General features: G+C 40.3%; 1 protein-coding gene across 1 annotated transcript in view; it reads left to right on the forward strand.

Annotated features, from left to right (window-relative positions):
- The window catches only part of DNAH3 (dynein axonemal heavy chain 3), a 120,820-nt gene that overhangs the window by 102,917 nt on the left and 2,202 nt on the right, over nucleotides 1-15,701 (forward strand). The window contains exons 51-60 of the mRNA XM_034784789.1: nucleotides 1,059-1,257; nucleotides 2,072-4,213; nucleotides 4,749-4,974; nucleotides 5,477-5,721; nucleotides 7,347-7,463; nucleotides 8,678-8,832; nucleotides 12,013-12,180; nucleotides 13,177-13,319; nucleotides 13,886-14,090; nucleotides 14,478-14,615. Coding sequence (XP_034640680.1) covers nucleotides 1,059-1,257; nucleotides 2,072-4,213; nucleotides 4,749-4,974; nucleotides 5,477-5,721; nucleotides 7,347-7,463; nucleotides 8,678-8,832; nucleotides 12,013-12,180; nucleotides 13,177-13,319; nucleotides 13,886-14,090; nucleotides 14,478-14,615 — 3,738 coding nt within the window. The remainder of the gene's footprint in view (nucleotides 1-1,058; nucleotides 1,258-2,071; nucleotides 4,214-4,748; nucleotides 4,975-5,476; nucleotides 5,722-7,346; nucleotides 7,464-8,677; nucleotides 8,833-12,012; nucleotides 12,181-13,176; nucleotides 13,320-13,885; nucleotides 14,091-14,477; nucleotides 14,616-15,701) is intronic.

A 15,701-nucleotide genomic window follows, 5' to 3' on the forward strand; every position in this document is an offset into this window, starting at 1 on the left:
CAAACATCTACACTGCAATTAAACAGCCCTTTAGCCTGAGCACGACAAGCCCGACTCAGCTGACTCGGGCCAGCCGCGGCTTTTTAATTGTGGTATAGACATACCCTTGGTGCTAGCAGACAGGCCCACAAAACATGTTGTCTTGTTACAATGTTGCCCAGCGAGCCTAATGTTCCATTCACTCTAATGAATGTAGCAGAAAAGCAAGATGTGTGCTTTACAAGGATGAGATTAAGTCTTGGACAATAGGAGATGAGGTGTCCCAACATCGGAGCCCATCATCCTGTTGGAAACTGTCCTGCAGTGCTTTGTGTGTGACATTCTTGTATATAGGCCAGGACTTGCAAGTCATTAATCCAGAACCCTGTATCCATACTACTGGGGAATGAGATGGTCATAACAAAATTATGATTATTTATATTATGATAGTAACCCAGGAGCCTCAGTCATTGGCCAGGACAAAACATCCTCAGAGGGAATATCTCCATGACCAGATGTCGGTGGCACAAAGACCTCCATGAGAGATTGTGAGACCCTCCAGCACTGTCTCAACTATTGCAGAAATGCAAAACATTTACAACTGCTGGTACCTGGGGTTCTCGCTGAAGTTATTGCTCTATGCTGCATTCTGCTGTAATAGTAACATGCACATGGTAAAAGAAATGAGCTCCTCAGCACACTTTTGATGTCCCATGAATCTGTGACGCTTCCCCACCCCTCATCCCCAGTTCTCAGTACCTGCAACAGGTCAGCAGAAGTATGTTGAAGATGTTTAAATAGTGAAATGGAGATATCCCTTGGGCCTTCAACTGTAAAAAGGAACATGGTGGTGAGATGCAGTTAAAATGACTGTATAGCGTAATACACTAAACTGTCAGGACAGATAATTAAAATAGTTATTTCTGCTTGAAATGTACTGCTATGTGCATTTTTCCTAGTTAATTATAACTGCAAATGGTTCACTAATGCCACATTAGCATCTCTCAGCTCATGTCAGTCAGTTTACAATAGACTGTGCAACTCAAAGGGTTAAAGTATTCTGTTCAATGTATTTGCAGGAAGAGTGTGAAGGGGACCTTGCAGAGGCCATGCCAGCTCTAGAGGCTGCACTCTCAGCTCTTGATACCTTGAACCCCTCAGACATCTCGCTTGTCAAAGCCATGCAGAATCCACCAGGCCCTGTCAAGCTTGTTATGGAGAGTATCTGTGTAATGAAAGGAATGAAACCAGAGAGAAAGCCTGATCCAAGTGGCAGCGGTAATAATACCATTGTGAAAGCTTAGGGACTGTTTGTGTCATCTGTGTCCTAGCTGAGACACAGTCACCTATTCTGCTTTACATTCACACCGAGCTAAGATTTGCAGATGCAGGAAGGATGCCTCAGAGAGCTCTGGTGGAGCATGCTGCACTATTGTACCTTACACCTGCATGCTCCCCTCCAGTCCCACCTGCCAAACACTACCAAGCATGTAGGGGAGGCAGAATCCAGGCTATGCCATACTTCTAGATAACCACTCCTGTTGGACCTGTGGAGCATCACTAGTCATGCTAGCCAGCCTTTTGCACAGGGGGATTAATAGGATTAGTATTGTGTCACACATAAGCATACTGGATGGAAGAGGGGAAGAGATGCCTTTTACCACCTTCTCCCCTATCTAGTGTACCCACAATTTATCCCTTAATAATTAGGAATTAATAGTTATAAATATTGCTTTTATTATATAAATTAGGAAGGAAATCCTCAGAATAGGATTTATTTAATAGAAGTCAACCACGAAAAACTTCTATAACCATTTGTTTCTCTCTCCCTTTGCTTTTGGCAGATTAAAATTAAAATTGTTGTATCGTTAATGTACATGCCTACTAAATTTCAGTTCAACACAGATTAATGATGCTGTGTCCTTTATTTGAATTTTAATATGTAAGCATTTTTCTAAAATTTGTTAACTGCATCTGTATGGCACAAACCTACAGCAAGATAATTAGTATTAGCTTTTTCGTGTCAGTGTTTAAAGTATTTTAATTTTGAATACCTCTGATTTAAGCCTGATTTGATTTATGTGCAATACAGGTAAAATGATAGAAGACTATTGGGGAATCTCTAGAAAGCTTCTAGGAGATCTGAAATTCCTTGAAAGCTTAAAGACATACGACAAGGATAATATTCCTCCTGCTGTAATGAAGAGGATCAGAGAGAGGTTTATTGAGCATCCAGATTTTCAGCCGGCTGTCATAAAAAATGTGTCATCAGCCTGTGAAGGCTTATGCAAATGGGTGAGAGCCATGGAGGTGTATGACCGTGTAGCTAAAGTGGTTGCTCCAAAACGTGAGCGTCTTAAGGAGGCGGAAGGTTTACTTGAAATTCAAATGAAAAAGCTAAATACAAAGCGTGCAGAACTTAAGGATGTAATGGACCGTCTCCAAGCTTTGAACGATGAATTTGAAAGCATGAATAACCGGAAGAAAGAATTAGAAAACAACATTGAAATCTGTTCACAAAAGCTGGTAAGAGCTGAAAAGCTGATTAGTGGACTTGGAGGAGAGAAAGATAGGTGGACAGAAGCTGCACGATTGTTGGGAATCCGATACACAGATCTTACTGGTGATGTTTTGTTATCTTCAGGAACAGTGGCTTATTTGGGAGCCTTTACTGTAGACTATCGCCTTGAATGCCAAAAGCAATGGCAGGCCCTATGCAAGGAGAAGCATGTACCATGTTCCAATGATTTTAGCCTCAGTAATACTTTAGGGGATCCTGTCAAAATCCGTGCCTGGCAGATTGCTGGATTGCCAATTGATTCATTTTCAATTGATAATGGTATAATTGTTTCTAACTCAAGAAGATGGGCTTTAATGATTGATCCTCAAAGGCAAGCCAACAAGTGGATAAAAAATATGGAGAAAGCTAATAAGCTTTCAGTTATCAAACTGTCTGATACGAACTATGTGAGGATACTGGAAAATGCTATCCAGTTTGGAACACCAGTCTTGCTTGAAAATATTGATGAAGAACTAGATGCTTTCATAGAGCCTATATTGCTAAAGCTAACATTCAAGCAACAAGGTGTGGAATACATGAGGTTAGGTGAAAATATAATTGAATACTCAAGAGACTTCAAGTTTTACATGACAACTCGCTTAAGGAATCCTCATTATTTTCCTGAAGTGGCTGTGAAAGTTTGTCTACTCAACTTCATGATTACACCACTAGGTCTTCAGGACCAACTTCTTGGAATTGTAGCTGCAAAGGAAAAGCCTGAGCTGGAAGAAAAGAAAAATAAACTGATCATAGAAAGTGCGGCCAACAAGAAACAGCTGAAGGAGATAGAAGATAAAATCCTTGAGGTTCTTTCCAAGTCAGAAGGAAACATCTTAGAAGATGAAACAGCAATTAAGGTTTTGTCTTCATCCAAAGAGCTATCTGAAGAAATCTCTGAAAAGCAGGAAATTGCATCTGTAACTGAAATGCAGATAGATGCTACTCGAATGGGTTACAAGCCAGTAGCTGTTCATTCAGCAACTCTCTTCTTCTGCATTTCTGATCTGGCAAACATTGAACCTATGTACCAGTATTCATTAATTTGGTTCATTAACTTGTACATTCAATCCATTGCTAATAGCAAAAAGAGTGATGATCTAAAGGAGAGAATTGAGAATATAATTGAACATTTCACAGTAAGCATCTACAATAATGTCTGCCGTTCACTGTTTGAGAAGGATAAACTGCTATTCTCCCTCCTCCTGACTATAGGAATAATGAAAGGAGAAGATAAAATAGATGATGAGGTTTGGCGGTTCCTATTGACAGGAGGTGTTGCTCTTGATAACCCTTACCTCAACCCAGCCCCAGAGTGGTTGACTGACAAATCATGGGCTGAAATTGTACGTGCATCTAGTCTAAAAAACCTTCATGGATTGATGGATCATGTAAGGGAGAATGTTTCAAAGTGGAAAATGATTTATGATTCTGCAAAGCCCCAGAAAGAGGCATTCCCAGATGTATGGAAGACATTAGTAGGGCTAGATCATATGATCATTCTAAGGTGTTTAAGACCTGATAAAATCATTCCAGCAACGCAGGATTTCATCACAGAAAATATGGGAAGAACTTATATAGAACCACCCACTTTTGACCTTGCGGGAAGTTACAATGATTCCAATTGCTGTGCACCTTTGATTTTTGTATTATCACCAGGTGCTGATCCTATGGCAGGTGAGGTTAAAAAAAGATTTTAAATTGAAATCTTTGCATGATAACATGTGGGCTCCTTCATTTAAATAGTCCCTTTATCGTACAATAAATTAATTGTAGTAGTAGTAGCTTTGAATTTCAAACATTCTTATCCTTCCACATGTCCTTTATCTTGTAAAAACACCTCATGAAAACACACCAAAATAGGGGCAGAAAATGGGGAAAATAAATTATAATTATAATGCTGATTAAATGAATAAATCTCCGATCTTCAGGGGTTTAACAAGATTTAGATTCCAAGCCAGATTCTTATTTATACTAAGACCCTTTTACACCACTCTTTAACTTGGGAGTAATTTACATCTAAAAACAGCAACTGTCTGGGAGATTCAGTCACATACACCACCTGACTACTTTTACCTTTCTTTCTTTTTTAATTGACTAGAATGCAGATTACCATTTGTACCTTTAATCGTGTTTCTGATTATATAAATGACATACGCAACATGGATCTATTTGCTAAAAGATTTTGTGTGCGTTATATTTTCTATAATAGGTTTGCTAAAGTTTGCTGATGATCTTGGCATGGGAGGTACAAGCATTCAGACTATTTCACTTGGCCAGGGCCAGGGTCCAATAGCAGCAAAAATGATATGTCAGGCTATCATTGATGGAACTTGGGTAGTGTTACAAAACTGCCATCTTGCAACCAGCTGGATGCCTGCTTTGGAGAAAATCTGTGAAGAAACGATAGTGCCTGAGACTACCCATGAAAAATTCAGGTAGAAGCTTTAATATTCTTCCATTTTCTGTGGGATTACTTCCAATATAAATTAGGACTGCTAGTAAAAAGGTTATATGAATAATTATCACATTAGAATATTTAAAGATCATTGAGAAAATAGCAATATGTAATCGAGACTCCATCTTTTCTATAAAAAGAACAGGAGTACTTGTGGCACCTTAGAGTGCTCAAACAAATTTATTTGAGCATAAGCTTTCGTGGGCTACAGCCCACTTCATCGGATGCATGAGCTTATGCTCAAATAAATTTGTTAGTCTCTAAGGTGCCACAAGTACTCCTGTTCTTTTTGCAGATACAGACTAACATGGCTGCTACTCTGAAACCCATCTTTTCTATGTAGATATTCAATTTATCTAAACACCTGTTTCTAAAAATATATTTAGATTGCAATTGACTCTTATATTAATAAAGTTTAAAACTGATGCAGTTCAAGACTGAGGATATGTAATCAAATATGTTTCTGTCTTTACCCTGTTCAGATTATGGTTAACCAGTTATCCGTCAGAAAAGTTTCCTGTCAGTATTCTCCAGAATGGCATCAAAATGACCAATGAACCTCCTAAAGGGGTTAGAGCAAACCTCCTACGATCATACCTCAATGACCCAGTGTCTGATCCTGCATTCTTTACTAGTTGCCAAAAACAAGAAATGTGGCAAAAATTGCTCTTTGGACTTTGCTTTTTCCATGCCCTGGTTCAAGAAAGGAAAAATTTTGGCCCATTGGGTAAGATTTGGATCATTTTGCAGATTTTCTAAAAAGCATTAGCAGTTTTGCAATATGTTACTTCAGTCTTGCCTTCAGAACGCCAACCAGAAGCATTACCTCCAGCATTGTGACAAGAGGATGGTCATGTTATCTGATGATGGCTGGGAATTTTTGTGTGTCAGCATTGCACAGAATATAGTGAAGCAACATTGAAAAGCTATTTTGAGGTTTGGGGCTGTATAAATACACACAGGTTTGACTCCTGAGGTTCTTATTCAGACAAAACTGCTATGGGAGTCACTGGGAGCTTGCAAAGTAAACATAGTATGTATTTATATTGTCATAAATTGCTGTGTTATTGTTGTTGTTATTATTATTTTATTACATTTCTACATAAAAACTATTTGTCAAAACCAACTCCTATTCAAATTTTAATTTTAAATGATTTACCTTTTTTATTAATAAAAATTGAATTTTACTCAGATTATTTTTTTTACTTTTTTTATCGAGCAAAGCTAGTACACGTGTTCCTTTAGTGTAGCATTTGAATTTATTTAGCTGCAGTTAATTGGCCATACAATGAAAATTTCCAAAAGCATAACATATATAAGAATTTGATTTGTGTTTCATTTTTTGTAAATAAGTCTTACATGACCAACAAATATGGTGTGGAATTAAAAGTTGTTTTTAAAAATATTTAGGGACAAACTCAGATGTCATATACTCCATTGACTTACATGGAGTTCTGCCCGCTTACACCAAGTCTGAACTTGGCATGCACATTGTATGCTTAACACAGCATTGCTAACGTATCATACAAATTAATCATTCTATACACACAATCTACTCACCCACCTGATCATGCAGCTGATGATAAAAGAAAAATATTTGACTTGTCCGTCAGAGAAAGATACCTGTCCTGGATGACTAAGCGGGTACAGTTTTGCAAGGTTGGTTTGAGATATAGTGACATATTGACTATGTTTTATTCAGATCAGAATTATTCAAAATGATCACCATTAAAAAGACAACATCTGCCAAGAGTTTATCTTACATGTTACCATTTCCCTATACTTAGGATATGAAATAACTTCCATATCTTTGATACCACTATGTGATATGTAGTAATTCTTGTTAAACATTATCTTTTTAGTAGCAACCACTGTATCTATTTAAATGCACAGCAGTTAGATTGCTAGCAGGAGGATATTTGTTTATTGGTAAAAAGTAAAAAGTATAAGTTCAGTCAGTCACAAAGGTTAAAAAATTGAAATCAGTCGGAATCCCTATGGTCTTGCTAACCAGCTGATTTCAGATCAGCTAAAGCACTGTACATCTATTAGAATACAGCTTTTCAGTTGTGAGCAATGTCAAAATGTCAGGACCTATGGGCACATCTTTAATTATTTGGAATGCAGTAAGTAAGTATATAATGTTGCACTGGGATAGGATGTTGTTAAGGATAGCTATCTCGAACTTGGGCAGTAAACACTCAGGCAGATGCCTAAGCTTCACTGCGTAGTTATCTAGTGGCAGGAGACTGTTATTCTGTAATGACGACCTCATACCAATGTCATTATTTCCTAAGCATAGTTATCAGGACAATATACCACTGCATCACATGTCTTTTTTTAATTGAACAGGTTGGAATATTCCATATGAATTCAATGAATCTGATCTTAGAATCAGTATGCGACAGATCCAGATGTTTCTGAATGAGTATGAAGAAATCCCATTTGAAGCTCTGACCTATCTAACAGGTATAGAAGTTGCACTCTGTAATGTATATAGACTGGTGGGTATTATATAAAAATAACTTCAGGTGATGAATAATAACATCATAATTACAATGATGGTCCTTGATAAATAGGATAGATTCCATTTAGTTATTCTTTCTTGACCTTCTCCCTCCCCCCAGCCAAGCAGTTTATACCCCCAGGCATAAGATTTGAGTAACTAGATCATTGTTGTAGTTTGCATAACTAGAAAGGTTACTCGTGGTCCAGAAAAACTCCTTGGCTTTGATTAACATTTGTCAAACAAAAGCATCAATGGCATCTCTGTCACCTTGGCTGACCAATACATCAAAGCATGACATATTCAGAGCTGGAGATTTGCCAGGGAGTGTGATAATCCCCCCTCCTCGTAAGGTATTGGGGATTGCCCTGTGCCTTGTGAATAGTTAATATAATATTTCGTGGTAGTCAGTCACCTACACATTGCTCATTCTTCAGCTAGAGGCCTGCTCATGGACACCTCTCAACCTCCAAAACATGATTTCATGCTTCTTTGCAGTGAATAGAGAATTTAGTTACATGAAAAGTAATATTGGGATAGTATTATGGAGAGAAGATATGAAAATAAACTTGTTTAATGTAACAGGTGTGACTGCTTGTCTGTCTCCCCACTTTGTACCTATGCTGTTATTTCCTCTTCCTTTATATAAAAGTTTCTATTCTCTTAGAACCAAATCGCTCTTCATTGCCTGCAGCTCCCACTGTTCTAATCTCTCCAGGTCCTTTTGCAGAGTGGTTCTGTCTTCTTGCTTGTTTATGTCTCTACAGTTTTGTCATCGTGCACAAATAGAGTTAGGGTTGAGTTTATACCAAAGACAGGAAGGAGTTATATAGGGCTTAGAGAAGTGCTTAGTTTTTGGAGTTTAGCTGGTCAGATAAAGCCTCTGGAAAATGGAAAGGCCAAAAGAGCCCCAAAGAGGGGTTTCAGTTAGCAGGAAGCATTACTGCTTGAAGCATGACATGATTCATCATTGTGAGGGAAGGAATTTCCCAGACCAGCTGGAAGTGCCCCCCCACCATTTATGGCCAAGAGATCACAGCTTGAGCAACACTGGGTTAGTTAGTTCCTGTCATGGTTTTCAGCTTACCAGAGGAATTCTTGAATGTAAGCCATTTTTATTACGTCTTTATAAATAACCATTCAATCTTTCAGCCTTGTTTTCTGTTTAATTTCCCAGGGGAATGTAACTATGGTGGGAGAGTAACAGACGACAAAGACAGGCGTCTTCTTCTGTCACTTCTTTCCATAGTCTATAATAAAGATATAGAACAGGAGAAGTATAAACTTTCACCTGGGGATGACTACTACATACCACCACATGGACCATACCAGGTAGGGAAATAAAGGACAGAAATTTCTTCTAATAAGTCATTGAGTTTATATGTGAACTTTTAAGAATAATATTCTCAGAGTACATTGCTGTGTATTACTGTGTCCAGGAAACAAAAAAAATGTAAGATCATAAAGAGTGTCAGAATGTATCTCTGTATGCACAGAATACAGACTCACCAGTCTTGAACTGGTTTCAGAGTAGCAGCCGTGTTAGTCTGTATCCGCAAAAAGAACAGGAGTACTTGTGACACCTTAGAGACTAACAAATTTATTTGAGCATAAGCTTTTGTGGGCTACAGCCCACTTCATCGGATACATAGAATGGAACATATAGTAAGGAGATATATATACACATACAGAGAACATGAAAAGGTGGGAGTTGCCTTACCAACTCTAAGAGGCTAATTAATTAAGATGAGCAATTATTAGCAGGAGAAAAAAAACTTTTGTAGTGATAATGACAAGAAGGTGTGAGGATACTTAACATGGGGAAATAGATTCAATCTGTGTAGTGGCTCAGCAATTCCCAGTCTCTATTCAAGCCTAAATTGATGGTATCTAGTTTGCATATAAATATAAGTTCATCAGTTTCTCACTGGAGTCTGTTTTTGAAGCTTTTCTGTTGCAAGATTGCCACTTTTAAGTCTGTTACTGAGTGACCAGAGAGGTTGAAGTGTTCTCCTACTGGTTTTTGAATGTTATGATTCCTGATGTCAGATTTGTGTCCATTTATTCTTTTGCATAGAGACTGTCCGGTTTGGCCAATGTACATGGCAGAGGGGCATTGCTGGCACATGATGGCATATATCACATTGGTAGATGTGCAGGTGAATGAGCCCCTGATGGCATGGCTGATGTGATTAGGTCCTATGATGATGTCACTTGAATAGATATGTGGACAGAGTTGGCATCGGGCTTTGTTGCAAGGATAGATTCCTGGGTTAGTGTTTTTGTTCTCTGGTGTGTGGTTGCTGGTGAGTATTTGCTTCAGGTTGGGGGGCTGTCTGTAAGTGAGGACGGGTCTGTCCCCCAAGATCTGTGAGAGTGAGGGATCATCTTTCAGGATAGATTGTAGATCTTTGATGATGCGCTGGAGAGGTTTTAGTTGGGGGCTGAAGGTGACGGCTAGTGGCGTTCTGTTATTTTCTTTGTTGGGCCTGTCCTGGAGTAGGTGACTTCTGGGTACTCTTCTGGCTCTGTCAATCTGTTTTTTCACTTCAGCTGGTGGCTATTGTAGTTTTAAGAATGCTTGATAGAGATCTTGTAGGTGCTTGTCTCTGTCTGAGGGATTGGAGCAAATGCGGTTGTAACTTAGAGCTTGGCTGTAGACAAGGATCGTGTCCTGGATGGAAGCTGGAGGCATGTAGGTAAGTATAGTGGTCAGTAGGTTTCCAGTATAGGGTGGATTTATGTGACCATCGCTTATTAGCACAGTAGTGTCCAGGAAATGGATCCCTTGTGTGGATTGGTCTAGGCTGAGGTTGATGGTGGGACGGAAATTGTTGAAATCATGGTGGAATTCCTCAAGGGCTTCTTTTCCATGGGTCCAGATGATGAAGATGTCATCAATGTAGTGCAAGTAGAGTAGGGGCTTTAGGGGACGAGAGCTAAGGAAGCGTTGTTCTAAGTCAGCCATAAAAATGTTGGCATACTGTGGGGCCATGCGGGTACCCATAGCAGTGCCGCTGACTTGAAGGTATATATTGTCCCCAAATGTGAAATAGTTGTGGGTGAGGACAAAGTCACAAAGTTCAGCCACCAGTTTGCCGTGACATTATCAGAGATACTGTTCCTGATAGCTTGTAGTCCATCTTTGGGTACATCTTCATGAAATCGATTTATCTGGGATCGATATATCACATCTCGTTAAGACGCGATATATCGATCCCCGAACGCGCTCACCGTCGACTCCGGAACTCCACCAGAGCGAGCGGTGGTAGCGCAGTCAACAGGGGAGCTGCGGCCGTCGATCCCGCGCCGTGTGGACCCCAGGTAATTCGATCCAAGATACTTCGACTTCAGCTACGCTATTTGTGTAGCTGAAGTTGCGTATCTTGGATCAATCCCCCCTCCTAGTGTAGACCAGCCCTTTGTGTGGAATGTTGGTGTACAGGGCTTCTACATCCATCGTGGCCAGGATGGTGTTTTCTGGAAGATCACCGATGGATTGTAGTTTCCTCAGGAAGTCAGTGGTGTCTCGAAGATAGCTGGGAGTGCTGGTAGTGTAAGGCCTGAGGAGAGAGTCCATATAGCCAGACAATCCTGCTGTTAGGGTGCCAATGCCTGAGATGATGGGGCATCCAGGATTTCCAGGTTTATGGATCTTGGCTAGCAAATAGAATACCCCTGGTCGGGGTTTTAGGCATGTGTCTGTACAGATCTGTTCCTGTGCTTTTTCAGGGGTTTCTTGAGCAAATGGTTTAGTTTCTTTTGGTAATCCTCAGTGGGATCAGAGGATAATGGCCTGTAGAACGTGGTGTTAGAGAGCTACCTAGCAGCCTCTTGTTCATATTCCAACTTATTCATGATGACGACAGCACCTCCTTTGTCAGCCTTTTTGATTATGATGTCAGAGTTGTTCCTGAGGCTGTTGATGGTGTTGTGTTCAGCCTGGCTGAGGTTATGGGGCAAGTGATGCTGCTTTTCTACTTAATGTTCTGATGCAACTTGATGAGAGATGCGGTGATCTTACAATGTTCTGTTTCCTATGAGTAAAAATGATGCCACATCTGTGCAGGTTTTCTACTTCAGGACCGTTATGGTGCTGCAAAGCTGGGAAGGGTCAGGCTGCAGAGAAATTATGCAAGGGGACTCTACAGCTCCCGCAGACCCTTTTTACCATGACAGCATGGTTTGCCCAGGTCTAGCTCTTTTGATATTTGAAAATATTGCATCTGGCTCCTGATTTCAACAGCATAATTGCGTAAGGCTGTGGAGTTTATTAGCTAGTATAGAAAATTAGATAAACTCAATACTTACATGAAGACTGCAAGATCAGGTCCTAAATTAGTTTCTGAAATCTTCAAAGCTTTTGTATTTGTGTGCTTGGATATGTAAAGCAATGATTTTTTAGTTGGGAATTCATGTGTTTGAACATGACCAACTGTGTATTACATTCTCATTGTGTTCCATTAAAGCTATTAAATACACATTTTTGGTAACTACATGTTTTCCTTGCAGTCTTACATTGACTACTTAAGAAGCTTACCAATTACAACACATCCTGAAGTGTTTGGGCTTCATGAGAATGCAGACATCACTAAAGATAATCAGGAGACCAACCAGCTTTTCAGTGGAGTGCTTTTGACTCTGCCTAGACAAGTGGGTGGAGGTGGCAAATCCCCACAGGTAATGGGGAGTGGGGATCCAAACAATCCCCTGTCAAGGAAGCGTCTTAGGGAGGCATTCTTAGTGCATCATCCCTTATAGTTTAGAGGAGTTATCCACCTCCGCTTATGACTACTGGGCCGGGAGGGGGTTTGAGTGACTCCTTGTGGATTCAATCATCACCACATTGCAACTGTGACAGTGATAATTGAAACATATAATTGATTATGCTCCTGGATTCAGATTCCAAGGCAGTTTCAAAATATGGAATTTAATTTCATTGAGCAAATACTGATCCTGGAGGTTTATGCTCTGACCTGGGCTCCTCACGCACACAGCACTAGTCAGATCTCCTTCAGCCTGATCTCTGCTCAGACTCGCCCTGGGCACAGAGTCCATGGTTCTGGGAAGTCACCTCAAGGACGGTCAGTCAGGCAACATAGGCCCATTAGGGCCAAAGATCTCCTTCCCCCAGAAATCAAGAGGTTGTAGCCGGCCTTTCCTCTCCCCACATCCTGCCCTCAACACACACACATGGCTGTCCTCAAGGTTCTTAACTGCTAGGATACAGATTGTCAGCTGTGCTTCCCTTTGGCTGCTCCATAGGAGTTGCTGCAGTCTCAGGGCTGCAGTAGCCTGGGTGACTCCTGTGGTGAAGATAAGGGGGCCAGAATCCACAGAAGGCCAGCTTGGGGAAGATGAGTCATTTCATCCGCTCCCCACCCCTTTCTCCAGCTCCACAGGCCATGATCATGGAGGAGCCAGGGAGCCCCTTTCACACCCTCTTCTGCTCTGTGCAGATAGTCCCTCAGATCAGTCAGGCCAGCTCATAGCTCCCCAATAATGTGGGGAACAGGGCCTTTGTATATAATCCATAAATAGCTATATAAATATCCAGTGAAGCAAAAGCATATAAAACAACAATATTTGAGGAAATCTGTTTTGTAAAAAGTAACAATAACAAAAAAAAAGGCCATTTGAAAAAATTCCCCATTCTCTGCACATTCTTGATTTCAGGAAACTGTTGAAGATTTGGCACGGGACATCCTGTCCAAATTACCAAATGACTTTAACCTGGAAGCGGTAATGAAGAAATACCCAGTGCTTTATGAGGAGTCCATGAATACAGTTCTTAGGCAAGAACTTATCAGATTCAACAGGTGAGGCAGCCTGTTTTCTTTAAGTTTACAAAAGCTGAAAGATGCTAAAATGTTTGTGTTCATGATCAGCACCAGGTCACAAGCTTTAGACAATTGCAAGCCTTTTATAATAAACTTCTTTTACAAAAGCTGTTTGAGAACAGATTCAAAATACTTGAAAGCTGCAGCCAATGACTTCCTGAATCCTGATGGTCAGTTATCTGATAGTAACAACATTTAGTCACTGCTAACCTGGACCAGATGTGAACGAGTGATGATGAGGTGAAAGACTACATATCCTATTACGAATCCTCTGAGTCATTCAGTCCCCTATATTCCCAGCATATGACAATATTTCAACACGTATCTAAAGTTTAAAGCTATTGTTAATTAATTTCCTTGGTCTATTGTAAGTTTTTACTAGAAGTTAATAGCCAAAGAATGGTTTTGGTATTTACAGATACAGTGAGAAATTTCTCAATACTCTCTAGGGCTTTCAGTCAATGGCAGTCAGTCCATAGAATTCAGTTGGCTTTGGACCAGAGGTTTAGTGAGTAATGAAATGGCAATCTCCCCTTTATCTGCAGGCTTACAGAAGTTGTTCGGAGCAGTCTTGTCAATTTAGGCAAAGCTATAAAAGGTCAAGTGTTGATGTCGTCTGAACTTGAGGATGTTTTCAACAGCATGCTCGGAGGCAAAGTACCACCAATGTGGGCAGCCAAATCCTATCCATCGCTGAAACCCCTGGGCAGCTATGTGTCTGATCTTCTTACACGTTTGGCCTTCTTCCAGGTATACTAAAACTGGTTTGGATCCATCTCAGGGACCAATGTGTGAAAGCTGAACGAGAGGATTTACTTCAGTTAGGGTCACGTATAATTCCCAAATAGAGCCAGTTTGTGAACTTCTTACACACATTCACAAGCAGTTACGAGCAGTCCTCTTGGGATTATCTATGTGAGTAACTGCTCAAAAGTTTGAGTAAGGACTTCACAATCTGGTCCTTACTCTGTAGCGACAATGTAAAGTTTCCAGCTTTTTACTTCAGACTTTTCGGGTAAGGAGAAATGTTTTACATTGTGTTCAGCAGCAAGATAGGGTTGAAGAGTATTTACAATCTAAAGAAATAAATGTTTTGGGTTTTGCTAATAAATATATTGGGGTTTTTTTCATATTCAGGAGTGGATCAACGAAGGGCCACCCAACGTATTTTGGATATCGGGATTCTACTTTACTCAGTCCTTCTTAACAGGTGTTTCACAGAACTATGCTAGAAAATACACCATCCCAATTGATCATATTGGATTTGAATTTGAGGTAAAAATATGTGGAGGAATTTCATTTATACAAACCATTTTCATATGTTATACGAAAAGAACAAAAACAAACTAGCACTTTATAGACAAGACAATGGGGACATGTTAGGGTGTCAGTGTGAACCTGAGTCACTCTAGATTTACACCAGTGTAACAGAAATTGGAATCTCATAGACTCATAGACTTTAAGGCCAGAAGGGACCATCGTGATCATCTAGTCTGACCGCCTACACATTGCAGGCCACAACCTTACCCAGCCCCTCCAGCATTAGACCCATAACCTCTGTCTGAGTTACTGAAGTCCTCAAATCATGATTTAAAGACTTCAAGTTACAGAGAATCCACCATTTATTCTAGTTTAAACCAGCAAGTGAAACATGACTCATGCTTTAGAGGATGGCAAAAATACCCAGAGGTCTCAGCCAATCTGACGTGGGGGAAAATTCCTTACCAATCCCAAGTATGGCGATTGGTTGAACCCTGAGCACATCAGCAAGACCACCTAGGAAAGAATTCTCTGTAGTAACTAAGAGCTCTCCCCATCTAGTGCCCCATCTCCAGCCGTTGGGGATTTTTGCTACTAGCAGTTGCAGATGAACCACATATCATTGTAGCAATCTCATCATACCATCCCCTCCATAAATTTATCAAGCTCAGTCTTGAAGCCAGTTCGGTTTTTTGCTCCCCTTGAAAGACTGTTCCAGAACATTACTCCTCTGATTTTTGGAAACCTTTGTCTAATTTCAAGCCAAAACTTACTGATGGCCAGTTATCCATTTTTTTCTTGTGTCAACATTGGCGCTTAACTTAAATAACTTGTCTGCGAGTCTTGAGTTTTTCTTTGAGCCTCTTCTCACCTTCCCTCCATCATCGTTCGAATCTCCTTTGAAACTCAACCTTAGTTTCTACTTGCATCTCCAAACCTTGGATCTTCTCTTCCATCAGCGGTGGCACTTCATTCAAACGAAGCACTTTTCATGTACCCACTTCAGGATAATGTACATCCTGCAGCTTCCACATCCAGTCATCTTCATTGTCTCTTCCATTCCTTGGGTCACTACCACTGCTGCCTCAGTAGCTGTCATAG

Source organism: Trachemys scripta, chromosome 10 (assembly GCF_013100865.1).
Source record: "Trachemys scripta elegans isolate TJP31775 chromosome 10, CAS_Tse_1.0, whole genome shotgun sequence".
Lineage (NCBI taxonomy): Eukaryota > Metazoa > Chordata > Testudines > Emydidae > Trachemys > Trachemys scripta.